Source organism: Dendropsophus ebraccatus, chromosome 10 (genome assembly GCF_027789765.1).
Source record: "Dendropsophus ebraccatus isolate aDenEbr1 chromosome 10, aDenEbr1.pat, whole genome shotgun sequence".
Classification (NCBI taxonomy): Eukaryota; Metazoa; Chordata; class Amphibia; order Anura; family Hylidae; genus Dendropsophus; species Dendropsophus ebraccatus.
This window is the reverse complement of record NC_091463.1, coordinates 7,354,073-7,381,186: the sequence shown is the minus strand read 5'-3', so window position 1 is coordinate 7,381,186 and position 27,114 is coordinate 7,354,073. Positions and strand designations below refer to the sequence as shown.

The 27,114-nt window shown below is 49.0% G+C and overlaps 2 protein-coding genes across 12 annotated transcripts in view; one reads left to right on the top strand and one right to left on the bottom strand.

Moving 5' to 3' along the window:
* The window catches only part of RALGDS (ral guanine nucleotide dissociation stimulator), a 111,973-nt gene extending 95,647 nt beyond the window's left edge, over nucleotides 1-16,326 (top strand). For 10 of the 11 annotated variants that reach the window (XM_069986030.1, XM_069986029.1, XM_069986033.1 and 7 more), the window contains 17 exons: nucleotides 1,877-2,053; nucleotides 3,918-4,111; nucleotides 4,479-4,553; nucleotides 5,249-5,442; nucleotides 5,538-5,659; nucleotides 6,023-6,238; nucleotides 6,348-6,451; nucleotides 6,778-6,862; nucleotides 7,656-7,733; nucleotides 8,004-8,090; nucleotides 8,198-8,230; nucleotides 8,335-8,456; nucleotides 8,895-8,990; nucleotides 9,202-9,466; nucleotides 9,987-10,232; nucleotides 10,633-10,747; nucleotides 12,221-16,326. In XM_069986030.1, coding sequence (XP_069842131.1) covers nucleotides 1,877-2,053; nucleotides 3,918-4,111; nucleotides 4,479-4,553; nucleotides 5,249-5,442; nucleotides 5,538-5,659; nucleotides 6,023-6,238; nucleotides 6,348-6,451; nucleotides 6,778-6,862; nucleotides 7,656-7,733; nucleotides 8,004-8,090; nucleotides 8,198-8,230; nucleotides 8,335-8,456; nucleotides 8,895-8,990; nucleotides 9,202-9,466; nucleotides 9,987-10,232; nucleotides 10,633-10,747; nucleotides 12,221-12,396 — 2,385 coding nt within the window. In that variant the 3' untranslated portion in view covers nucleotides 12,397-16,326. The remainder of the gene's footprint in view (nucleotides 1-1,876; nucleotides 2,054-3,917; nucleotides 4,112-4,478; nucleotides 4,554-5,248; nucleotides 5,443-5,537; nucleotides 5,660-6,022; nucleotides 6,239-6,347; nucleotides 6,452-6,777; nucleotides 6,863-7,655; nucleotides 7,734-8,003; nucleotides 8,091-8,197; nucleotides 8,231-8,334; nucleotides 8,457-8,894; nucleotides 8,991-9,201; nucleotides 9,467-9,986; nucleotides 10,233-10,632; nucleotides 10,748-12,220) is intronic. The other variant, XM_069986024.1, reaches the window with a different exon arrangement.
* Nucleotides 16,327-16,404: 78 nt separating this feature from the next.
* Nucleotides 16,405-26,252, bottom strand: LOC138802485 (bile salt-activated lipase-like). Its single transcript, XM_069985859.1, has 11 exons — nucleotides 26,176-26,252; nucleotides 24,789-24,942; nucleotides 24,410-24,532; nucleotides 24,138-24,335; nucleotides 23,700-23,830; nucleotides 22,780-22,887; nucleotides 22,200-22,317; nucleotides 21,930-22,116; nucleotides 20,325-20,528; nucleotides 19,934-20,131; nucleotides 16,405-16,588 (listed from the first exon to the last, which is right to left on the bottom strand). The coding sequence occupies exons 1-11, from the start codon at nucleotides 26,239-26,241 to the stop codon at nucleotides 16,414-16,416; spliced, it is 1,662 nt and encodes a 553-aa protein (XP_069841960.1). The 5' UTR covers nucleotides 26,242-26,252; the 3' UTR covers nucleotides 16,405-16,413.
* Between the last annotated feature and the right edge of the window lie 862 nt (nucleotides 26,253-27,114).

Sequence of the window (27,114 nt, the reverse complement as noted above, 5' to 3'; positions counted from 1 at the left end):
CGGTCTGCCAAGCTGTTGTATCTAAGCCTATCCTGTGTGATCTGGTCTGCCGAGCTGTTGTATCTAAGCTTACATTGTGTAATAGGGTCTCATGAGTTAATCAGTCAGATCCTATCATGATCCATGTATCTAATCTTATAACATGATACTCTTTACTGTATCTAAGTATATATTATGAGATTATAGCTCCTGAGCTATGTATCTAATCCTGTCATGTGATACTGTCTGCTGCGCTGATGTATCTAATCCAGTCACGTATGATTCTGTCTCCCAAGCTATAATGTATCTAATCCTATCACATGTGACGCTGACAGCCGAGCTGTTGTATCCAATCCAGTGATACATCCTCCTATAACCTCACACGGGGGAGCTGATGCCATTCGTTTCCCGGTTCTGAGTATGAGGAAGGAAAACCGTGACGTTTTGGGTATTTTTCTTATTAGGAAGGAGACGGCTCCGTGTGACTTCATTCCGAGACTCTCGGCACAGCTGAAAGGGTTAAAGGGGCACTCTGGCTTTTACCTTTTTTTTCAAATTAACTGGTGTCAGAAAGTTATACAGATTTGTAATTTACTTCTATTTAAAAAATCTCCATTCTTCCAGTACTTATCAGCTGAAGTACTGGATGTCCCGCAGGAAGTAGTGTATTCTCTTCAGTCTGACACAGTGCTCTCTGCTGCCACCTCTGTCCATGTCAGGAACTGTCCAGAGCAGGAGAGGTTTTCTATGGGGGATTTGCTGCTGCTCTGGACAGTTCCTGACATGCACAGAGGTGGCAGCAGAGAGCACTGTGTCAGATTGGAGAGAATACACCACTTCCTGCAGGACATACAGCAGCTGATAAGTACTGGAAGACTAAGATTTTTTAAATAGTATATTACACATCTGTATAACTTTCTGACATCAGCTGATCTGAAAGAAAACATCCCTTCTGTCGGAGTTCCCCTTTCCCGATATACGAAGTGCGGTTGTCCAGCATTGTAGAACCCTCAGATTATAAGCGATGGGATTGGCCGGTCCACCTCCTGTCAGTGCTGTTTGTTTACAGGAGGTCACTCAGGTGTATATAGCGACTGTTTCCTGGTGATGACATCACCTCTGCCGGTTATACGGCCGACTCCTGTGTTTTGTTCTCATTGACCTATAGACTCCCATACAGTCATATACTTAGCACTGTGCTAGTCGATAGGCTTCTGGGAGGGGATGGGGGCAGCCTCTTCATAAATGCATTGTGGGAGATGTAGAATATGATGGGGCTGTATCTATGTAAGCCGATGATTAATTTCCTTGCTGCGATGGTTGGAGAGAAGGACGCCTAATCCTATAACAGGTTTACTCACTAATCGTATTTTGTTTATTATTTGATTCGCCTTTTCTTGGCCATCTGCTGGTTGGCAGCTGCCGCCGACGCTGTGTGGTGGGTGTCATTGTCACCGAGGCCCCCGGATCCGATTACATTGCCAGAGAGGATTAGTAGAGAATCCGCTGAAGTAGCCGCTTTTCTGGCGCAAGAGGCGATATTAATACGTATAATGCATACCTATAGGGGGCGCCGTAGAGCACTGGGTCCAATGCAAAGGTGTATGAGGAGATGGGTGCAGGACTCCACAGGGTGCTAGGGCATGCTGGGAGTTGTAGTCTTACAAAGCTATGAAATCCACAGGGTGCTAGGGCATGCTGGGAGTTGTAGTTTTACAAAGCTATGAAATCCACAGGGTGCTAGGGCATGCTGGGAGTTGTAGTTTTGCCGTTGGATCACCACAGATGATACAGGACGATGCACCTTTGACTTTATACAATGTTTGTACATGATAGGTGTGATTTTTCCAAATGCCGAATCCTGGTCATTAACCCCTTACGTGTCTTGTCTCCACAGAGCTCCGCGCAGGAGATCGGAGAAGAGGTGGATGACGGCGTTATCTACAGCATTTCCCTGCGGAAGGTGCAGCTCCATCACACTGCCAACAAGGGACAGCGATGGCTGGGGGCAAACAGGGTTCCTTCCCCTATGGGCACTGCTGAAGGAGGACTTGTTGGACCCCGAGATACTACGGTGAGGAGGGTAACTGATGTCTAGGACAGACAGACGCCGTGCATGCTGTTGGCCGGCATCTCTGTGCTGCACTTGGTAATGCATGATGTGTTCCCATGTCTAAGACCAGTTCATGCATGTACACATGACTGATATAGTGGCTAGGTGCCAGGCCTGGGGCCTCCAGCTGGACCTCGACTAGTCTACTCCACAATATGGCTGCCAGTGCATTTCCTATAGGTATCTCCAACAATATGGCTGTCTCGGCTCCATGCCTTGTACTAGGCACAGCTCAAGGCTGTTTAATCTCCGGCTGCCACTTGCCTCCATGTTTAGACAGATTGTGTGTTTCAGACCGACCGCCTCCCTGTCAAGGACTGGGTGCGGCGGGGGACGCCAGGCGGCCATGTGGAGGTCAGCCAAGATCGTACCGTAACATGCAGCCAATTGAGAATAGTGACCCAGCCAGTCTCCGGGGGGAATAGTTCAGTTTATAGAACCCAGGAACGGAAGGGTAAGTGTTCCCTCAAACATTCATCATAGACGAAATCTCCAGCCCTGACATTCCTCTCCATCCCCGGGGATCGGAGCAGAATAACTCCAGTGATTTGCACATTCAGCGCTTTAAACTGTGACATTAAGGAAGGAAAGCGAATAGCTGATCGTATCCTGTCATAAATTAGAATATTCTAGAAAGGAGGCAGCTGGGTGGACTCAAGGGCAGTGCTCTCTGTATAGTAAAGACTACAGATCCTGATTCTTTTACCCAGGTGCACTAGGATTACAAGCCCCCCCTGCAAAAAAGAGGGGCCCCATAAACCTATCCCCAACCCTCTGGGCCCCACAAAGGTCAGGGGTCGATGGTTTCCATATTCAGAAGCTTAGAGACAGCCTCTGTTTCTTCATCAGGCACTGTCAGTCAGGGGGGGTGAGGAACCTGATGTGAGCATAGACCCCCAGGAGGGGACCCCATAAGGGCAGAGCACCCTATAAAGCTCCTGTGACAAGCAAGCTGGGAAAGTGAACCCACAAAAGGACATGAATTACAAACATCCATAGTGTGGAGGGTGGGGACCCCAAAATCAACGCAATCGCCCCACCATACCTGCTGTAAGAGAAGTGGAGATGATGTAAGGAAACTCTTTTAGGCTGAGTTGCTGCAGCATAGGGGATAATACTATGTCTAACTATGACCAATCTAGGGATTGATTGGGTACAAATATGGTGCCTTAAATGATGCATTTAAAGGGGTTCTCTAGCACTACAAAAACTTGTCTGCTTTCTTCTAGAGACAGCACGGCTCTTGTCTCTGGTGTGGTTGCAGGTTTTGCAACCCCGTTCTATTGAAGTGAATGGAGCTTAAAGGGTTTATCCAGCGCTTCAAAAACATGGCCACTTTTCCCCACCTTCTTGTCTCCAGTTCAGGTGTGGTTTGCAGTTAAGCTCCATTTACTTCAATGAAACTGAGTCCCAAACCCCACCCAATCTGGAGACAAGAGAGGGGGAAAAGTGGCCACATTTTTGTAGCGCTGGATAACCCCTTTAATTGAAATCTGAACCTGACCTTGAGACAAGAGTGTTGCTGTCTCTGGAAGAAAGCAGCCATATTTTTGTAGCTCTGGATAACCTCTTTAAAACTAGAAAATATCTGCCATTACCTAGAAAGACTTTGGCTAAAGGGTGACTGCATAATGTATGGCCGCACCACTACTGGGATTGATAATCTGACACCTATGTATATGAACGCTTCTTCCGCTGATGCCTGCCTGTCATCCTCGTGTACCTCCTGTAACGGGGATGTTCGGTTCTTGCGCCATTCTGATGATTCCGATTTTTGTTTTTGCGGACATTGATTTTTTTTTTTCTCTCTCTCTCTCTATTCTAGTTTGAGAATGAGACGGCCCTGAGCCTGTACGAGACATGCAAGGTGCGCACCATCAAGGCTGGGACCCTGGAGAAGCTGGTGGAATACCTGGTCTCCGCGTTCAAAGGCAACGACTCCACCTATGTCACCATCTTCCTGTGCACGTACCGGGCGTTTGCTACCACCAAACAGGTCCTGGACCTGCTGCTAAACAAGTAAGTGTCATGTCTTCTGCTCGTACAGACACCATACACCAGCCAGGGGTAGGGAACCTTGGCTCTCCAGCTGTTGTAAAACTACAACTCCCATCATGCCAGCTTTGGCTGTCCAGGCATGATGGGAGTTGTAGTTTTGCAACAGCTGGAGAGCCGAGGTTCCCTACCCCTGCCATACGCAGTGGCTAGGAAGGTTTGTCCAGATGTCGGAGTTATGTCCAAAGGCTGTATACCTCCTATAGACTGCACTGGACCCTCTTCCCCCGATAGTCACTGTGCAGCAGATCTGAAGACCTGCAGGGATCGAAAACCAGCGACATCCTCCTACATAGTGATAAGCTCACCAAAATGTCTCTTCTCCTTTAAGGTTTGGGCGTCTTCACCCTCAGCTCAACGGCGAACACTCCCATAACACCATAGATGATCGGCTGGAGCTAAAGAAGTAAGTGTGAGCGAGCATCTGCAGCTGATAATTCTCTCCAGGCCCAATGGCTTCCACCCAGAAACACAAGATGTTCTGCATGGGGGGAGATCTGGACACATTTACTTATACTTCAGATGACCACATAGTAACATCAGGCGCTTGTGATTACAGCACCAGGGGAGGCCATGATAGCTTTCACACCTTACTTGCTGACAGAATTTCTTTTTACTGCACCGTAGCTCTGCAGGATGGCGCTCCATCTTGTTTTAATATACATTACACCTGCAGATGTTCTGTTCCCCCTGCTATCAGCCATATTATTCTGGTTTACCGTCCCTTTAAATAAATGTCAGTGTTTTTCATGGAGATCACTTCACAAAGTGCAGGGACTTTCCGCAGTGGAAATGAAAGCGATTCCCTTCTCTGTCCAGTCCACAAAATCCTGATCTGTAAGATCAAAGAGTAGAAGAGGAAGGCGGCCGGGCAGACGTTGCCCTGAGAACTCCTCCTCGTACAGGCTTACCGCGTAATCGCGTCTGGGACCTCTAGATATATATAGCGCCACAATCCACTGTGAAATGAAACCTCCAGCAATGCCCGCTATCCTGACCATACTAAATGTTAGTGTAGGAGTCTGAACCCACAGAGCTGACATTGTACAGCAAAACCGCATAGCGTGAACAAGGGGTTAACCATTGTTTGTTGTTTTCCAGCACCATCTCATCTATCCTGGGAGCCTGGCTGGATCAGTACTCAGAGGATTTCCGGCAAGCTCCGGATTACATGTGTCTGAAGCAGCTCATCGCATACGTACGGCACAACATCCCAGGCTCCGACCTCGAGCGTAGAGCTCGCAATCTGTTATCCCAGTTCCAGCGGCAGCAAATAAGCGAGTTGGATCAGGATGGTGAGCGATGATCTAGAACCTACAAAAGAAATGGCTGGCATGGTGTATGCAGGCAGGCCCCAGCGCTGACCTCGCCTTCCTATTGTGTCTTATAGTTGTGGACCACACAAGCTGCACGTTCCGCCTGGTGGAGGACGGCGCTCTCTTGGAAGGGAAGCCGGACTTCCTGTCGTTCAGGCAGGACATGGTGGCAGAACAGTTTACAGTCATGGATGCTGTAAGTTCTTGAGTGTTCACTTTTTAAGGGTATTGATGCATTTTGAGGGGCATACATAGGGCTACTGTACATAGGGTACAGTATGGCTGCTTAATGGGGAACTATCAGTAGGTTAGATGAATCTTACCTGCTCATATGTCCCTATTGCACAGGAGACGTTGAGGAGGAAGATGTCTCTTACCTTCATCCTCGGCGCTGGTCCCGTGCTGTTAGCAGTGTAATAATCGGTCCGGAGCACCATTAGCAGTGTAATAATCGGTCCGGAGCACCATTAGGAGCACTAACTGTGGACTCCCTGATCCCTTGATGTTGTATATATCTATCCTGGTATACGTATAGCTGAATTCTCTCTGTCCGTCCTAGGACCTCTTTAAGAAAGTAGTGCCGTATCACTGCCTGGGTTGTATCTGGTCACAAAGGGATAAGAAAGGCAAAGAGCATCTGGCGCCTACGATCCGGGCCACAGTCTCTCAGTTCAATAGCGTCACCAACTGCGTCATCTCTACGTGCCTGAGCGACCGGTCACTGAAGCCCCAGCAGAGGGCGAAGGTGGTGGAGCGCTGGATAGACGTGGCCAGGGTAAGGGTTCTGTAGAATTGTATGCAGCCCACTCCAGTCGTATAAGTTGCTTATTATGAGACATTTTGCTTAGGGCCCTTTAAATAGTCTTGTTACCTTTACTTTATAGGAATGTCGCATTCTGAAGAACTTCTCATCTCTCCGTGCCATTCTGTCTGCTCTCCAGTGTAACGCCATCCACAGGCTAAAGAAAACCTGGGATGAGGTGTCCAGGTGAGTACGCTAAACTGGTCTGTGTATGCAAGACTGCAGGTTGGGAGTCTTAGTTATGTGTTAGACACAGGTTCGGGACCCCTGCTCTATACCGGGGGGGGGGGGGATGGTCAAGCTCAATGCCCTCCAGCTGTTGCAAAACTACAATTCCCATCATGCCTGGATAGCTAAAGCTTTGGCTTTGTAGGCATGATGGGAAATGTAGTTTTGTAGTTTTTCAACAGCTAGTGGGCCACAAGGGATATACCTGTGTCTGTTCAGATATTGCAAACTTACAACTCCCAGCATGCCCTGACAGCTCATGTACAATATTTTGTGTATTTCAGGGAGAGCCTCAGGACATTCACAGAACTCTCTGAAATCTTCTCAGATGAGAACAACCACTCGCTAAGCCGTGAGCTGCTGATTAAGGTGAGAGGACGGGGCCCGGTCCTGGTCACATGTTCAGTTAAAGGGACAGGCCACCCTTTGTTTACTTGGTGTCTTTTTCCTGCACACATCACATGTGTGGGGCACCCCTGATAGGAGTCATGTGGCTGTGCCAGGCACGTCTGTAGGCTGCTGTTATCATCTAGGGAAACCCTCAGTACACACCCTAACACATCAGGCCAAGTGCAAGATCAGTGTGTCAGACTGGGTGTGCTGGTGAATATCACAGATGTGTGGGAGGTCGAGGGATTCCCTTCTCTTATCGCTAGCACAGACGTCAGCCCAGACCCATCCAGCTTCCAGTAATACAGTACAGTGAAACCACATCAATGCCAGCTAACCGGGCATCGGAAAATCTGCCACATTCCCAGACCGCCCATCATTTCTGAGGCAGCTGCTCCTTATACCCCTGTGTTACAGCCACAGCAATGCTATACATGATGTCTCCTTTTCCAGGCCTCGTAGTAAACCTGGACTCTGTCACGAGGAATCTGACCATTATTGCCGAGTGCCTGTTATGTTTTACCCACAGAACAATTGTTCACACATAGTTTAGATTGCATCTCGCCGATTTGGCGTTCAGTCAAATGAACAATGCGTGGGAAGGTGTGGCCCACCGCATGATTCAATGGCCTTAGGCCGCTAGCGGCGCCTGTCCAGATGTCGCCAATCCATCAGGAATGCAGAGTGATTGAACCCGGCTTTGTTTTGTGAGGAGCGCGGCTTGTTGTCGTCTCTGGCATCCATAACCCCCCGTTAACCTTTCCTCTTTTAGGAGGGCACTTCCAAATTTGCAACGCTGGATATTAATCCGAAGAGGGCGCAGAAGAGGCACCAACAGCAAAGAGAAATGGTAAGTGACCCCTCAACCTTCCAGAATGTTCCACAGAACAGGTTCTGTATATTCCATACTATTGAGGTAATGTCTAGCGGCTGGTATAGAAGGCGATATAGATAGATTTGTATATAGCCCAGGCAGCCCTGTGGCTCCCCAGCTTGGTCAGGGTATGCTGGGAGTTGTAGTTTTGCAGCAGCTGAAGGCCACAGGTTGGGAATCACTGATGTGGGTTGTTGGTAAGGATGTGCGGCCTCTAGTGTTGACTTGCAGTATTGCACTTTTCAGGGCGTCATGCAAGGAACCATTCCTTACCTCGGTACTTTTCTTACTGACCTGGTAATGCTGGACACGGCCATGAAGGACTATTTAGAGGTCAGTGCCCTGGACGATTATATCCCAGTCATTGGGTAATTAGTCTGTAATAATACACACACTATAATGATGGCTTCCCTGTTAATCTTTATTTTATCTGCCTATAGGGAGGCCTCATCAACTTTGAGAAGAGGCGGAAGGTAAGCGGCTTTTACGATCTTTTTGCGTAGATTCCCTTTTTATTAGAATTTGCTCTGGTTTATTGTACTTTGCTACATTTGTGCCTTTTTTGTGCTTTTATAAGGAGTTTGAGGTCATCGCTCAAATAAAGCTTCTGCAGTCGGCCTGCAACAACTACAGTTTTATCCCGGATGAGGCGTTTGTGGAGTGGTTTCACAGTGTGGAGCGGCTGACCGAGGCAGAGAGGTGAGCGGACAGGAATATGGGGTAATATCTGGCACCTGCGATACTGTAGGAAAGTTACACTGATGCTCCTGATATTGGTGACTACGTGTGTCCATTTGGGTACACAGTAGTATCTCAGCATCTTTTGGGTACGCGGTGGTATGTCATCATCATCTTTTGGGTACACTGTGGTATGGCTGGCCTCTCTTGGGTACACGATGGTATGGCTGGCCTCTCTTGGGTACACGGTGGTATGGCTGGCCTCTCTTGGGTACACGGTGGTATGGCTGGCCTCTCTTGGGTACACGGTGGTATGGCTGGCCTCTCTTGGGTACACGGTGGTATGGCTGGCCTCTCTTGGGTACGCAGTGGTATGTTGGGCATCTCTTGGGTATGCAGTGGCATGTCACTATGCAGACATATGAGGAATATTAACCAGTTTTGTTTCTTGTGCCTCAGTTATAGTTTGTCCTGTGAGATCGAACCTTTATCTGAATCTGCGAGCAACACTTTAAAGGCCAAGAAAAACACTGGGATCATCAAACGATGGAGCGAGTAAGTAAGCTAAGAGACATGTCAGCAAGTGTCATGTGACAATAAGCCATACTATGGTGTCTGACCTCTACCACGCTACACATCCAGCTGAGCCAAGCTCCCATGTTATATCACTAGAGATGATAGGCAGCCATTACACCATTCCTGTGATATGGATGTGCTCTCTAGGTCTCCATTAACCGACTTATGTTGGGCTGTTTGTCTCCCGCAGCCGTCAGCCTCCCAGCTCCGAGCCCTGCCCCAGTGTCAGCTCCCACTCCAAGTCCTTCGACCAGCTGAAATGCAGCCCCCACCTCTGCGGGAACGACGCCACAGACTCCGTCAGCGTGACGTCAGCCGGTTCCAGCAGCTCCGATGTGGAGGAGATAAATATCAGCTTTGTGCCTGAGTCGCCGGACTGTCAGGAGAAGAAGGTACGAGAGGAACAGCCCAAAGATCCACCGGCACAGGCCACAGAACGCTGTGCTCCCCTGGGGGTCAGTCCCTGCTCTCTGTGTTTTGCTGTGTGGGAAAGGATTATAGTAGATGATTGTATTGTATTCCGTCAATGTGGGAACTACACCCCTGAAAAATGAAATGGCGCTTTCTGCAAGAAGTGGACATGTGACTACTGAAAGGGCAGGTCCAGTTTGAGCTGATAACTTATTGGAGTGTCATTCAGCTGTCCCAGCCTCCTTAACAGTAATGCATCGATATCACATGCTCCAAGGAATGAGAAAAGCAGGGTGACATCCAAAATGGCAGCCATATTGATTGTCACCCGCTTTTCCTTTAAATGCAATGAGCTTTTTAGGGGTTTAGTTTCCTGTTTGTATAACAGATCTCTGTGCGTCTTGTCTGTATGTCCATACTGGATAACATGATACCAGCTGTACATTATAAGACTATAATGTACCGTCTGTTATCCCCTTATAATACATACGGTCATCACCTGTGTATTTATAAATGTCCGCTGTCCTCCGCACCAACGCCTGACGCCCCATTTTGTGTCTGTAGTTCTGGGAATCGACATCGCTCTCCTCTTTGGACACATCGGGCATTGGATCAGGGTCCAGCAGTGCCTCCTCATCGTCTGTCTCCTCTACACCGGTATCCGCCTCTCGGACGCACAAGCGCTCTGTCTCCGGGATCTCCAGTTACTCATCTCTATCTCTGCCCCTCTACAACCAGCAGATAGACGATTGCTGCATCATCAGGGTCAGCCTAGATGTGGACAACGGCAACATGTACAAGAGCATCCTGGTGAGTTACCATGACTTTACCTACTGGGGTCACTCATGGGCGGGACATTACACTAGCACATGGGTCTCCAAACTGCGGACCTCCAGCTGTTGCGAAACCATGATGGGACATGTAGTTTTTCAACAGCTGGAGGGCCGCAGTTTGGAGACCCATGCACTAGCACATAGACATCTGACCTGGCCAATCACAAAGCATACTGGGAAACAGCACCACAGTGCCCTTGAGTTCTTAGTATTCTCTTGTATAGGGACTGCAGTACCTGACATGGCCATGGATGAATGTGGTGCTGTTCCTGAATAAAAAGCCAACACATCTGTAACTCATTTGTATAGATCTGTAGGCTCCCTCTATTGGGATCATGTCAGCGCCCTCTAACCATCACATTCTCATTTATCCGCAGGTAACAAGTCAGGACAAAACTCCTGTAGTGATCCGCAAAGCCATGGCCAAACACAACCTGGATGGGGAGCGGGCCGAGGACTACGAGCTGGTTCAGATCATTTCAGAGGAGAGAGGTAATGGAATTTCTGCAGCGTTTGCTAACAGAACAGGAAACGTCACAGACCGGTCTGTCTGCTTTCTATGGATTATGTAGTAATGACGTGACTGGTTTCGGGTTCTTAAAGATATATATATATATCCCCCTGTCACCTTTACCCAAGAAGCATAATAGAGTAACATTTCACACAAGTGTATGTGTGTGTTTATTTATAGAGATATAATATATATATATATATATATATATATATATTATATTATATTATATTATATTATATATTATATTATATATGTGTGTGTGTATATATATATATATATATAAATATGTGTGTCAGTGTAATCACCTGATATTGGGGCCAAATGAACCATTTCCTCCCATTATTAGTTCCCGGCAGCGGCTGTGAAGTTGGTTAGAACGGGGGAGGGTGAAATATTATTATTATTAATTATTATTATATTTTTTTTTTTTGTGTAAAAAGAAAAATCCTTTATTTTATGGTTTTCCTATATGAATATTTATGGGTTGTAAATAGACGCTGGAGCGATATTACGTTACTTCTCATCCTTCTGGCGTTTGTGCGTTCTTGTGTAGATGTATATGCATACGATATGTATGATGTATAGCGGTGATCCCCAACCAGATGCAGATTGAGTTTATTTTAAAGGGGGTGCTCCAGTGAAAATCTTTTTCTTACAAATCAACTGGTTTCAAAAAGTTATATAGATTTGTAACTTATTTCTATTTAAAACTCTCCAGTCTTCCAGTACTTATCAGCTGCTGTATGTCCTGCAGGAAGTGTTGTATTCTCTCCAATCTGACAGTGTTCTCTGCTGCCCCCTCTTTCCATACAGGAGAGGTTTTCCATGGGGATTTGCTGCTGCTGCTCTGGACAGTTCCTGACATGGACAGAGGTGGCAGCAGAGAGCACTGTCAATACAATTACACAGTGTGCACCGATTTTTGGCCTCGGGTGTGGTGTGTCTAAGTAAGGGAACACCTTAAATCCCCTGTTTCATCCCCTGTTGCTTGGAGCAGAGAGCGCTGTGTCAGACTGGAGAGAATACACCACTTTCTGTAGGGCATACAGCAGCTGATAAGTACTGGAAGACTGGAGAGTTTTGTAATAGAAGTAAATTACAAATCTATATAACTTTCTGTAACCAGTTGACGTAAAAGAAAAAGATTTTTGCTGGAGTTCCCCTTTAATGGAGCTTCACCATAAAGGCCACTCTTGTCTTGTCTGATCATTGGGCGTCCAGTTGCTGGGACCCCACTAATCATGAGAACGGGGCTCCCCAGTTTGTTTGTAGCGGTGGTTGGACGTGTGTGCGGCCACTACCTTCAGCATTATCGTCCTGTATAAGAGTCGAGCACTGTACCTGTAAGCTGCTGCTCCATCCAACCGTATTGGCCTTAGGAAAGTAACCATGTCCAGTGTCCTGTATATAGGTCATGTGACAATAACAATTGTTTTCCCATCTTTCCTCAGAGCTGAAGATCCCGGATAACGCCAACGTCTTTTACGCTATGAACTCAGGAGCCAACTATGACTTTATACTGAAAAGACGCGGTTTTTCTAAAGGGGTAAAGATAAAGCACGGATCCAGCTCCACCTTACCCCGGATGAAGCAGAAAGGCCTCAAGATAGCAAAGGGCATCTTCTGATACCCCAAGTCTACCCACTGTACCCCGGCCAGAGCTCTGGAGGGATAGAAAGGATAGCACTTTCTCCAGGGGGGGGAAACGACTATTACGTCCTATGGAATGACACCCTGGGCGACTTCGCCCCTCTCCGGCCCTTTCTCCTGACTTTACTAAACTGTGACCAATGGCAAAACCAAGAGCGGATCCCTCAGAGGAGATTGGTCTCGGCTGAACGGACACCGACATGTTGAGGGGCAGCTCCCGCCGACGCCATCAGGACCCAGAATCCGCCTCCATGCCGCAGGTGCCTTTAAGGGAAGGGGGTTGAGTAGATGAGGAGAGCGTGAGCTCAGCCTGTGCCATGCCCAGGGTTCCAGTATTAATGCAGGATTAGGACTTCACAGAGTTGACCCAGTTTTGGGTTGGGACAGAATTACCTGTATCTCAGTTATGAGAATCGGAGCAGATTCGTACGGCTATGAGCGGCAGACCGGCCCGACGCTAGCCATCTTTCCCCTTAAAGGGACCTTAATGTAAATACACTCCTGTGGATACCATGATTCTGTGCGTTTTCTACAAAAAAAAAAAGCACTTTGTAAAAAGAAAAAAAAAAGACAACTTTTTTTAACCCATAAAAAGCTGGAGGCGGCTGTGCCGGCCCCTCGCCACCACTGCAGGGTTCACTACTAAAAGCCAGGCTCAACGCATTCTCCTCGCCATCGACCAGTCCAGCATCTCAAACCGCACCAAAGATCCCCCAGAAGCATTGCCCCCCTATAGCAGGGGGCGGAGTCTGCTCATCCGGAGGCTCCTCCCACCCTGCGGGGATGGCGCCCTGGTCCTGTACAGTCATCGCCTTCTGTAAATAATCACCTGATATTTTATTTTTCTGTCAAATTGAAAAAAAAAATTGGGGCCAAATGAACCATTTCCTCCCATTATTAGTTCCCGGCAGCGGCTGTGAAGTTGGTCAGAACGGGGGAGGGTGATTTTTTTTTTTTTTTTTTTTTCTTTGTGTAAAGTTTTATTTTTTAGTGTAAAAAGAAAAATCCTTTTTTATGGTTTTCCTATATGAATATTTATTGGTTGTAAATAGACGCTGGAGCGATATTACGTTACTTCTCATCCTTCTGGCGTTTTTTTGCGTTTTTGTATATATCATGTATAGCGGTGATCCCCAACCTGTGACTCTCAGATTGCTGCTACTACAACTCCCATCATGCCCTGGCAAATAGCCTGAGGGCATGATGGGAGGGGGGTTGTAGCTTTTCAAGCTAGGCAGCTTTCGGCATGCAAAACTAGAACTCTCCTCATGCCCTGACAGCTTTCAACTTGCAAAACTACAACCCCCATGATGCAATGAGTCTTTGGCATTGCAGCAGGTGAGGACACAGGTTGGGCAGCACTGAGAGGTAAAGGCCTTTAGTTCTTTCATTAAGAGGATTTATAAGAGATCACAACCAGGTTTTGGCTGATGCTGATTGGGCCATTTCAGCAGTGATGTCATCAGACCTGATTTTCAGTTTGCACCCAGCGCTGCCCCCGGTGGTTACAGGGAGACTCTTCCCGTTTCTTTCCAGTCTCTGACTGGGATATGGAACCTTGGCTCTCAAGCTGTTGCAAAACGACAACTCCCATCATGCATGGACAGCCGAAGCTTTAGCATGATGGGGGTTGTAGTTTAGCAACAGCTGGAGAGCCGAGGTTCCCTAGCCCTGCTTTATGACCTTAGGCTAATAGGATTTGCTGAAGCTCTGGTGCCGGAGCGTCCTGTCGGACCGGTTCTTCTGCACACATTCCCTGCCGCCTTAGTGCTATCTCTATTTGCACAGTCAGGTCAGATTTTTTTGCATTTTTTTTAGGGTTTATTTTCTTTTTTCAGACTGAGGCTTTGAGTCCAAGATGGCGGCCGCAGTCAGTTTTCTGGCAAAAATGTTTGGCTTCTGCTTTTTCTATACCAGCTCAATGCCGTGTTTACTGCCTGTAGTAAAATAACCAAATGACAAGGAGAGGAGCTCGTGGGATTTGCTGCCATTGGATTCCATCACCTTCCCGAACTGAAAGCCATCATGGAGTCCTGCCGGCGGCGAGTGCCCCCCGCTATTGGCGGAGCTATGACTCCCTTGTCCCCGCAGTGATTTACTGACGACGATGCCTTTCTGTATTTTCCGCCTGGGTTTGTGATCTTATAGACATGGCCGGAGCGCCGCAGCGTTGTTGGGTTTTATAAACCTGCATTGTGGCCGGCAGCGAGGAGATGTGAACCATACCGACTGTCATTATTCATTCCTATAGGTCAATGTTATAGCTGAATTTGTCACTTAGCACTGACCTGGTTTATGCCAATACATTGTTGATACCTTTACCTGCAGTCCTATGTAAGGGCTCTATGTAATATGGCCGGCGGTCAGCCGATGAATGAGCAATCGGGCTGCTCAGGAAATCATCAGCCTTCCCCTCTGCTATAATGGTAGATGCGTAGCTGATGGTAGTGAGAGGTCACATGACTGATCAGAGGGCGGTGCTTGTTTACAGACAGGTGTGGGGCCATATTGGATGGCCTGATCAAAAGGCAAACTCAGCTCTGCTGTGTGTGTATGATCGCACTGGAATCTTCTTAAGGGTACAAACACACACAGCAGATATGCAGCAGATTTGATACTGTGTTCAGTTATTTACATCTAATCTGCTGCATATCACAGCAGTAAATACGCAGCGTATAAGCCGTGTGTGTTTGTACCCTTAAGGGGTTTACCATAATAAATCTCTGTCTAGCCAACATTTCTACTATACTTATTGTTAGCGTTGTATGGTCCTAATGGTTCTCACAGCTGAGGGTTTGTTACAGTTGTATCCCGCCTGGACTCCACATTGATACATTGTCCTGTGAGAAGTACGGGATCGTGGCCAGAAACAAAAGTATTTTAGGAAGTCGCCCTTGTTTTGTTTCTCAGACGACTTTCCTACCGTGTTGTCTTCACCGCCGGATTTTGATCATCTGTACCACAGAACATGACTAGGTATATACTGCGACCATTGTATACTGCATCTGCAATGCCGCAAGTGACCTCCCGTATTGTGTATACAGCTCCTATGCAGAACTGTGCAACCCCTGTGCTGTCTAATCCTGACAGCAGCCGTATTGCTCTGCCGAGGAGCTGCAGACACAATACGGGACAGTTTGTTTTACTTACGTTTTGTCTACACCAGGGATAGGGAATCTTAGGCCCTCCAGCTGTTGTAAAACTACAATCCCATCATGCTAAAGCTTTGGCTTCCCAGGCATGATGGGAATTGTAGTTTTTGGGCGGAAGGTTCCCCATCCTTGGTCTACATCCCCAGATCCTTAAGGTGAGGGGAAAACAGGTCTGGGGGACGCACCTATCTGACTCTACTACAATACCCAGAATGCACAGCTCTCACTGCGCCTTAACCCTTCCAGTCCGGGATACTACTACTTTTTCTCTGCCAGACTTTCGAGGATTCTCACAAGTGCCAATCAGTACAGTCAATGGGGTTAGAAGCTTAAACCTAAAGCCTGCCCTGCCACTTGCATTCTGGGACTTGTAGTTTCAGGAGGGATTTTTCGTGATACGTTCCTGTAGATAGAACAGTACTGTGAACGCTGTAGGGATCACATTGGGATTGACTGGTAAATCCACACTAATTCCACGTCCACCGCTCCTCCAGCCAAACCTGAGGGGACGGTGGAGACATTAAACTTTGACTTCTTTATAGTGCAATCTTCTTTTTCTTTTGGCCTATGTGTGTGTGCGTGTGAGTCCGTGTGTCTGTGCGCCGGCGAGGTGCGAACGTTTACACCTGTAACCCTGTCTGACTGTGTGTCTTGTGTTTTGTAACTCGGATTAATGAAGGAGACTGTTCTGAAGTGCTCAGTGTACACAAGCAATGTAAACTAGTCTTTGCAATAAACTCCCGACACTCCAGAAACCGTTGTTTGTGGCGTCTTCTCTTGCAATAAAAACGCCGGCACCGGACACCATTCACATTGATGGTTTTAATAGTGGGGTGCGCTGCTTACAGGTAGGGCATATTGCGGTAGGTGCCGGCCCAGAAGCGGACGTAGGGCGTGCGCAGCGACTGCTTCACCGACTTGTAGCTGATGTCATTGTTTATCTCCAAGTACTGACCGAACTGTGTGTTGTAGGGGAGCCAGGAGGTGGGCACTTTGGATGGTCCTTGGCTGGGGTCCCTGTGGGGTCAGATACAATAGGTGAAGAAAACAAAGGGATCCCAGATTTTGCTCACAGCCTAAAATTGCTTAAAGGGAACCAATCACGCTAAAATTGGCCATAAAGCTAAGGAAACGTGCTGGTACATCAGCCAGCACGCTTCCCAAACATCCCCCTGTAGCCTGCGTCCCCTGTACATACAGATCCCCCTGTAGCCTGCGTCCCCTGTACATACAGATCCCCCCTGTAGCCTGCGTCCCCTGTACATACAGATCCCCCCTGTAGCCTGCGTCCCCTGTACATACAGATCCCCCCTGTAGCCTGCGTCCCCTGTACATACAGATCCCCCTGTAGCCTGCGTCCCCTGTACATACAGATCCCCCTGTAGCCTGCGTCCCCTGTACATACAGATCCCCCCTGTAGCCTGCGTCCCCTGTACATACAGATCCCCCTGTAGCCTGTGTCCCCTGTAGCCTGTGTCCCCTGTACATACAGATCCCCCCTGTAGCCTGCGTCCCCTGTACATACACATCCCCTGTAGCCTGCGTCCCCTGTACATACAGATCCCCCTGTAGCCTGTGTCCCCTGTACATACAGATCCCCCCTGTAGCCTGCGTCCCCTGTACATACACATCCCCCTGTAGCCTGCGTCCCCTGTACATACACATCCCCCTGTAGCCTGCGTCCCCTGTACATACAGATCCCCCTGTAGCCTGTGTCCCCTGTACATACAGATCCCCCTGTAGCCTGCGTCCCCTGTACATACAGATCCCCCTGTAGCCTGTGTCCCCTGTACATACAGATCCCCCTGTAGCCTGCGTCCCCTGTACATACAGATCCCCCCTGTAGCCTGCGTCCCCTGTACATACAGATCCCCCTGTAGCCTGCGTCCCCTGTACATACAGATCCCCCTGTACATACAGATCCCCCTGTAGCCTGCGTCCCCTGTACATACAGATCCCCCTGTAGCCTGCGTCCCCTGTACATACAGATCCCCCTGTACATACAGATCCCCCTGTAGCCTGCGTCCCCTGTACATACAGATCCCCCTGTAGCCTGCGTCCCCTGTACATACAGATCCCCCTGTAGCCTGCGTCCCCTGTACATACAGATCCCCCCTGTAGCCTGCGTCCCCTGTACATACAGATCCCCCCTGTAGCCTGCGTCCCCTGTACATACAGATCCCCCTGTAGCCTGCGTCCCCTGTACATACAGATCCCCCTGTACATACAGATCCCCCTGTAGCCTGCGTCCCCTGTACATACAGATCCCCCTGTAGCCTGCGTCCCCTGTACATACAGATCCCCCTGTAGCCTGCGTCCCCTGTACATACAGATCCCCCCTGTAGCCTGCGTCCCCTGTACATACAGATCCCCCCTGTAGCCTGCGTCCCCTGTACATACAGATCCCCCTGTAGCCTGCGTCCCCTGTACATACAGATCCCCCTGTACATACAGATCCCCCTGTAGCCTGCGTCCCCTGTACATACAGATCCCCCTGTAGCCTGCGTCCCCTGTACATACAGATCCCCCTGTAGCCTGCGTCCCCTGTACATACAGATCCCCCGGTAGCCTGCGTCCCCTGTACATACAGATCCCCCCTGTAGCCTGCGTCCCCTGTACATACAGATCCCCCCTGTAGCCTGCGTCCCCTGTACATACAGATCCCCCCTGTAGCCTGCGTCCCCTGTACATACAGATCCCCCTGTAGCCTGCGTCCCCTGTACATACAGATCCCCCTGTAGCCTGCGTCCCCTGTACATACAGATCCCCCTGTAGCCTGCGTCCCCTGTACATACAGATCCCCCTGTACATACAGATCCCCCTGTAGCCTGCGTCCCCTGTACATACAGATCCCCCTGTAGCCTGCGTCCCCCCTGTACATACAGATCCCCCTGTAGCCTGCGTCCCCTGTACATACAGATCCCCCTGTAGCCTGCGTCCCCTGTACATACAGATCCCCCCTGTAGCCTGCGTCCCCTGTACATACAGATCCCCCTGTAGCCTGCGTCCCCTGTACATACAGATCCCCCTGTAGCCTGCGTCCCCTGTACATACAGATCCCCCTGTAGCCTGCGTCCCCTGTACATACAGATCCCCCTGTAGCCTGCGTCCCCCCTGTACATACAGATCCCCCTGTAGCCTGCGTCCCCTGTACATACAGATCCCCCTGTAGCCTGCGTCCCCCCTGTACATACAGATCCCCCTGTAGCCTGCGTCCCCCCTGTACATACAGATCCCCCCTGTAGCCTGCGTCCCCTGTACATACAGATCCCCCTGTAGCCTGCGTCCCCTGTACATACAGATCCCCCCTGTAGCCTGCGTCCCCCCTGTACATACAGATCCCCCTGTAGCCTGCGTCCCCCCTGTACATACAGATCCCCCTGTAGCCTGCATCCCCTGTACATACAGACCGCAAAGTAAGTTCAATAACCTCCTGCGCTCTATGTAAATTACCAGCCAAGTAGTCACGGTGGGCGGGTGGCTGGTTATCTAGTCAGGGTCCTGGGCAGGCTCTGGCGCTGTAATCACACCCCTTGGAAAGCGCCCCATGCTGACATCACCCGGGGGGGGCCGGCATTGCACATTGGCCACACCGACGACATTACTATGCTGCGCACGCGCTGTGCATCTGGGAAAGACGCTGCTGTACTGCGCTGCGTAGTACAGCAGCGGCTTTACTATGCTGCGCATGCGCAGTACAGTGGGTGAAGACATCGACGTGGCCGAGGTGTAAATCTATAGGGATTTGCTGCTACTCTGGGCAGTTCCTGACATAGGACAGAGGTGGCAGCAGAGAGCACTGTGTCACACTGTGGAGAATACACCACTTCCTGCAGGACATACAGCTGAAAAGTACTGAAAGACTACAGATTTTTAAATAGAAAATTGTACACATCTGTAAATTACATCTAACAACGGTATAAGAGACATACAGGGATATCAAACAGAGGCCCTCCAGCTGTTGCAAAACTACAACTCCCATCATGCCTGGAGAGCCAAAGCTTTAGCTGGAGGGCCTGAGTTTGACACTTGTTATAAGGCATTGGATCTCGGTAATATTACTGTAGGACGAGGCTAAACAGAGCATGACCCCCACACTCCAATACAAGGGATGGGGGACTAGTGCAGTATACAGTCACCTGACTTTTCTCCATTGACACCACAGCTTACATCTCATCTACTATTTTGGACAAATTACAATAGGGAGGGGGGGGGGGGGGATAGTGGTCATGCTCCCTGCAGCAATAGAAATTGAGTGTACAGGGTCAATGCTGGACTTATAACATGAACACCAGATGGGTAGTGCTAGCTGCTTCTCATGTCAGTGACCACTTAGATCAGGTAGGGAAAAAAAGAACTTACCCAGTGGCAGCAAAGTTTGTCCAGTAAGCGATCATTGCGGATGAGACGTCTCTATCCTGGGATCTATAGGCCAACGGAGTGGTGAATGGCTTCCCAAAGACGTACTGCAGGTCATCTGCATGGTCAGCACCCACCCAGCTCGGGTAGATTGGCATACGGGATGGGTGCGAGAATATGTAGCTGTAGGTCTTCCCACTTCTGCAAACACACAAAACAGATACTGGTATAGAAATATTGTATACAGTGCAAGATATATATATATATATATATATATATATATATATTTTCTATGACTGGTATAGAAATGTTTTACATGATATGTCACCCAGATGGCACTGCAGGCAACAAAATATAATGGCCTTAAACAATAAAAGTAATAGTGTTAGCTTACTTGGCATTCATAGAATGAAGAGCGAGAGCTTCCTGAGTGGGGACCAAGAAGATGAAATCAGTTTCTACATCAATGACGGTTCTCTTCATCAGCTCCTGGCTGGGATTGGGTCCCCAGTTTGCTGTGTAAAGTTCATAAGCCACATTGCTTCCTACTGAGCCCTTAGGGAGAGTGAGATCCTGCAACAACTTCTCCACCTCAGCCCTGACAGGACATAAATTATTATTAACCATTTCATACTGCTTGGTTCAATACTGCTTCTATATACAGGAATATAACTACTATAATTGTGGGTGGTGAGATGTAGAGACCTGCACCGCTCCAAATATACACTATGTGGAATGGATCTGTGGAACGGTCTTAAGCCAGACAGTAAATGTGGATACAGCTGCTGGGTGGGGGTGCAAACTACAGAGGCAAGATTTACCAAAGTTCGGGAATAGAAACACGTAGTAGCACTCACCCGTACTTCAGCTTAGCGACTTTATTGCATCCACAAGTTGCGGGGAGGGAAGGGGTCAGGTGTGTTCGCGTCCTGGGACGGCCGTTTCGGGAACACACCTGAACCCTTCCCCTCAGCGCAACTTGTGGATGCAATAAAGTCGCTAAGCTGAAGTACGGGTGAGTGCTACTATGTGTTTCTATTCCCGAACATAACTACTATAATACTGCTCCTATATACAGGAATATAACTACTATAATACACGAACTGGAGAGAATGGAACCGCTGCACATCCCATCTATGGCTGACACTAATGCCGCTAGGCCTATATTAAAAATCAACACCAGAGTGTCTGTATATGAATTGATCAAGCCATATTGCCCCGTGTACCACCGCGCAGGTCCTCTGGTCCACACGGGTCCCTACGCTAACTCCACACCGTGTCGGTCAGCGACCGCCAACCCCGCAAAGCGTGCACATGCAGGGAAGGGAGGCCATGGAACGGCCCTGCAACCCCAATGTCACAGGACCAGACCCAAAAAGCCCCACCAAAACCCAGCCAGCACCACCGGCGGGGAAGGCTGCCCCCAAACGACACAAGTATGGATATGGTATTACACTTACCATTACTGCTCTCACAGAATGGGGAAGATATAGGGTCCAGACATGTGAGCACAGACATATCCTGCTAATTTTGGTCATGTGGGTCTTATAAAGGAGTGCTAGCTGTTCAGAGAGGGAGAACTGTGAAACACGAACTGGAGAGAATGGAACGGCTGCACATCCCATCTATGGCTGACACTAATGCCGCTAGGCCTATATTAAAAATCAACACCAGAGTACTATAATACTGCCCCCTATATACAGGAATATAACTACTATAATACTGCTCCCTATATACAGGAATATAACTACTATAATACTGCTCATATATACAGGAATATAACTACTATAATACTGCCCCCTATGTACAAGAATATAACTACTATAATACAGCTCCTATATACAGGAATATAACTACTATAATACTGCTCCTATATACAGGAATATAACTACTATAATACTGCTCCCTATATACAGGAATATAACTACTATAATACTGCTCCCTATATACAGGAATATAACTACTATAATACTGCTCCTTATGTATCTCAGACACCTACGGGACTATGTTTTGCAGAGGTTTGTTGATGGCGGCCAGGTCCACTCCAGCAAACATATGTGCGTCCATGTTGTTCACACCCGCTAGATAATCCACATCGGCCGCATTGTTGTAGAGATTCACGGGATCATCAGGGATGAAATCTCCATCAATGACGGCAGAGAAGCCCAGGTAATACAGCACAGGATCTAATGTACAGGGAAGGGAAGGAGGGGATTATAGTCAGGGCTCCATCTGATTGGTCGAATCATGTCATATAATGAGATCTCACATTGGAGGTTGGTCAGATCCAGCGTGTAGGCCAGGGTGATGGCGCGAGGGTCTGTCACTCTCAAGCAGTTGGCGAGGGCGGCGGTGTCATCCACAGGGCAGCCCACTTTGGAAGCCACCTGTAATACACAGAATATGCTACTATACCTTTGCAGTGGGGGCATCACTCAGCAATGGAGGCTGTATGTACTGGCCACTCCCCCTTTTATTAAGCCACACCCACTTATATCACCAGAGTGTATTGCAGAGTGTCTATGAGAGTTGTGACAAACAATGGGTTTACATAGCACTCACAGTGAGGAGAAAAGACTGCGACCGCCACAACCTTATTCACATTCAGCACTATGAACGCTATATATCAAAGTCCCCAATAGAAGCCGGAGAATATACAGAGACACCAGCGGTGCTCAATGACAAGGTCACAAGTCACTGCTAGCAATCCGGGACGGGAGATAATAGAATTGCGGCACTCACCCGTCTCTTCAGGCTTTATTGTAGTTCGAAGATACCTAGAAGTTCATGAGATGGGGATACAGGTGAGGAAGGACGTACACAGGTGCAATGGGATCACATAGCTTTACCTTTTTAGTCCAGAAGAGAGGGTCACGCTGAATAGCCCACGGGGACAGGCCGACACCACTCTGGCTGATCGCCCTCTTAATCAGACCAACATTGTAAGGAGACAAAGTCTGCAAGACAAGAAAAATACCCACAATACAGTGCAGTCTGATACCTTCCTGATTATGGAGATGTCATGTATCGTGTATGGAGGAAAGGCACTGGCCTGGATCAAAGGACGGCCTGCAGGGTCTCACACTTCCTGTGTTCTATCGCTGCACTATCTAGGCCCCACCCCCACTTCCTGTGTTTTATAACTGCACTATCTAGGCCCCACCCCCACTTCCTGTGTTCCATCACTGCACTATCTAGGCCCCACCCACACTTCCTGTTTTATCGCTGCACTATCTAGGCCCCACCCCCACTTCCTGTGTTTTATCACTGCAGTATCTAGGCCCCACCCCCACTTCCTGTTTCATCGCTGCACTATCTAGGCCCCACCCCCACTTCCTGTGCTTTATAACTGCACTATCTAGGCCCCACCCCCACTTCCTGTGTTCCATCACTGCACTATCTAGGCCCCACCCACACTTCCTGTTCCATCACTGCACTATCTAGGCCCCACCCCCACTTCCTGTGTTTTATCACTGCAGTATCTAGGCCCCACCCCCACTTCCTGTGTTCCATCGCTGCACTATCTAGGCCCCACCCCCACTTCCTGTGTTCCATCGCTGCACTATCTAGGCCCCACCCCCACTTCCTGTGTTCTATCGCTGCACTTTCTAGGCCCCCCCCACTTCCTGTGTTCTATCTCCCTATCTAGGCCCCACCCCCTCTTCCTTTGTTCCTTTGCACTAGCTACCTAAACTTCTGTTACTAGAGATGGATTTGTAAAATGGAAATACTCCTCTAAATGTGGATTATGGAGGGATGAGCTGGTTACCTGCAGGGAGACGCTGGCACCTCCGGCCGACTCTCCAAAGATGGTGATGTTTTCGGGGTTTCCTCCAAAGTAAGCGATGTTCCTCTTCACCCATGCGATGGCCATATGCTGATCCCACAGACCGTAGTTACCTGCAGAGGGGGGGACTCACATCATCTCTACAAGCCTGACCTACGAATAGGATTTCTCTATAGATCAATATGGGCATAATTAATGGACGAGAAAAAGCACAGATACTTTTTTGCAGAAACAGCGCCACCCTGTCCTCAGGTTGTGTGTGATATTGCAATTCAGCTGAGGACAGGAGTGACGCTTTTTCTGAAAGAAATCAGCCATGTTTTTCTAAGCCTGGATGAACCCTTTAGGAATAGACCATTAGGCTGCTATTGGGCCCCCCACATCATATCTGGGCTAGGGGGCGCTGTTCACATATCTTACCAGGGGCGTTGGCGTCTCCAGTGCTGAGGAATCCCAGGGGTCCCAGACGGTAGTTGAAGGTCACCACAATGACGTTGCCGCGGAGCGCCAACTCTTCTCCATCATACAGGTAGTTGTCCAAGAAGTTGGCTCCTTCCGCCGCACCAAGCAGGAAGGCGCCACCGTAGATCCACACCATGACGGGCAGGTTAGTCGAGACTAAACACAAGAGGGTAGAAAGTTAAGAGATGGCGCTGAGCAGTAGAGACCCCTCACCCTCCCACATCACTCACCTGATTTGCTCTGATGGGGGACCCAGACATTGAGGTACAAGCAGTCAAGGTCCCCGCGGGTGTCCTTCATGGTCAGGGTGAGCTGCAAACAGCGGGGCTTGAACTTGGTGGCCTTCAGGGTACCTGGGGGAGGAAAGAAGGGGAGAAACATGGAGAGGGAGAAGCTTAGAGGGGCTATTCAGGCTTTTCTTCCAGAAACAGCGCCACTCTTGTCCTTAGGTAGGATGTGGGTATTGCAGCTCAGATCTATTGAAGTGAATGGAGCTGGTGTAATACCCCACCCAACCTGAGGACAGGGGGCGCTGTTTTTCTAATCCTGGATAACCCCTTTAATACAATACAATGAGTGACAGATCGGCGCTCTTTCCGGCCCATGTACCTGACCATCCTAGATGTCTCTCAGGCTTCTCGAGGATTCCGGGAGGAGCAGCGAAAGGAATTCCCTTAAAAATATCCACGTAACTTGGAGAAATCAGCCCAATCTTCTTACTGGTTCCTTCTACGAATCCTCCCTCTGTGTAGACCACCCCCAGCTGTAAGACACAAGGGTCACATGTATACGGTGGGGGGCAACATGGGGGTGTCCAGCCGTCATTCACCAGGGCATGTTATAGAGCCTATGGGGTATTATAGAGTGGGGAGTATGCCATAGAGCCTATAGGGGTAATATAGAGTTGGGGGGCATGTCATGGAGCCTATGGGAAATTATAGAGTGGCAGGCATGTCATAGAGCCTATGGGAGTGATATAGAGTGGGGCCATGTCATAGAGCCTATGGTGAATTATAGAGTGGGGGTATGTCATAGAGCCTATGGGGGTATAGAGTGGGGGTATGTCATAGAGCCTATGGGGGTATAGAGTGGGAGCATGTCATAGAGCCTATAGTAAATTATAGAGTGGGGGTATGTCATAAAGCCTATGGGGGGGTGATATAGAATGGGGGGTATGTCATAGAGCCTATGGGGGTTATACAGTGGGGGCATGTCATAGAGCCTATAGGGGATGGTATAGAGTGGGGGGCATGTCATAGAGCCTATAGGGGATGGTATAGAGTGGGGGGCATGTCATAGAGCCTATGGAGGTATAGAGTGGGGGTATGTCATAGAGCCTAGCAGGAAATATAGAGTGGGGGGCCTATCATGGAGCCTATGGAGGTATAGAGTTGGGGAGCATGTCAGAGCCTATGGGGGTATAGAGTGGGGGGCCTGTCATGAAATCTATGGGGGTATAGAATGGGGGCATGTCATAGAGCCTATGGGGGTATAGAGTGTGGGAGCCTGTCATAGAGCCTATGGGGGTATAGAGTGAGGAGCATGTCATAGAGCCTATGGGGGTATAGAGTGGGGGGATTGTCATAGAGCCTATGGGGGTATAGAGTGGGGGGCTTGTCATAGAGCCTATGGAGTTATAGAGTGGGGGGCCTGTCATAGAGCCTATGGAGTTATAGAGTGGGGGGCCTGTCATAGAGCCTATGGAGTTATAGAGTGGGGGGCTTGTCATAGAGCCTATGGAGGTATAGAGTGGGGGGCTTGTCATAGAGCCTATGGAGGTATAGAGTGGGGGGCTTGTCATGGAGCCTATGTGGGTGATATAGAATAGAGCAGGCTATAGGCAAGTCGGGGGCATGTTATAGGAGTGGGGGGACCTATTCCCCTATCAGGGATGCGAATGAGGGGCACATCCAGTTATATAGTGTGGAGGGGGGGGGCAGCATTAGGGGGCGCCACTACATACTGGCAGGTACAACCCCCCCAGTCTTGCTCTTACCGATGCCGCATGGGCAGCCGCCAGGAATCCGGCCAGCGCCAAGGTAACCGCTATCCAAGGAGCCATGTCTGGATCAATCCCAGAGACTATTCCCTGCCCACCTGCATATATACCCAGCGGTGCGCACCTGTAATCGCTCCCCCGGTCACCTGACAGCGTGAGAGCGGGCAGCTGCTAACACACCGCTTATCTCCGCTGAGGGTCAGCCATTAACTCCTTACCTGCTGGGTGACACCACCAACATCTTCATGTACATCTTTATATGGGAGGAGGGGCTGGTGGTCATCGCACCTGATCTGCAGGTATAAGAGGCGGCAGATCCGCTCCAGCTGCGTTATTACACTGCTATCAGATATATGGCGTCACCTTCTATTATAGGGCCAAGATGGCGGCCGCTAATAGCTGTCCAACTATATTGCAGCAGAAAGCAGCGTTCCTGTGCACCGGCCATCAGGTATCCAGGACCGGATGAGCGTGACAGCGCCACATCTGTCTATAGGTTGTATCTGGTATTGCACCTCAATTAAGGTAAAAGGGACAGTGCTGCAATACCACTTAGGACCTGTGCATGAGGGGGGGCAGCCCTGGACATCACTTTTATCAGTGTAGATGTAGGTATACACACGACCCGTACTGTATACACACCTATAGGGGACAGACGTGTGGTATACTGGGTACATTGATGCGTCCGTATACACAGACACCTCAGATTTGGCTGGATCAGTTTGTTTGTCGCTTTACACGGCTGTATATCCTGCACAGCTGCACCCTCCCCCCCCCATGGGATACAACACATGGTACTGACGTGTATATATATATATGTATATATATATATATATATATAGGTGTTATGTGTGTGTGTGTGTGTGTGTGTGTATGTGTGTATATATATATATATATATATATATCTGATCTGATCTCCGTGTTTTGTAATTATGG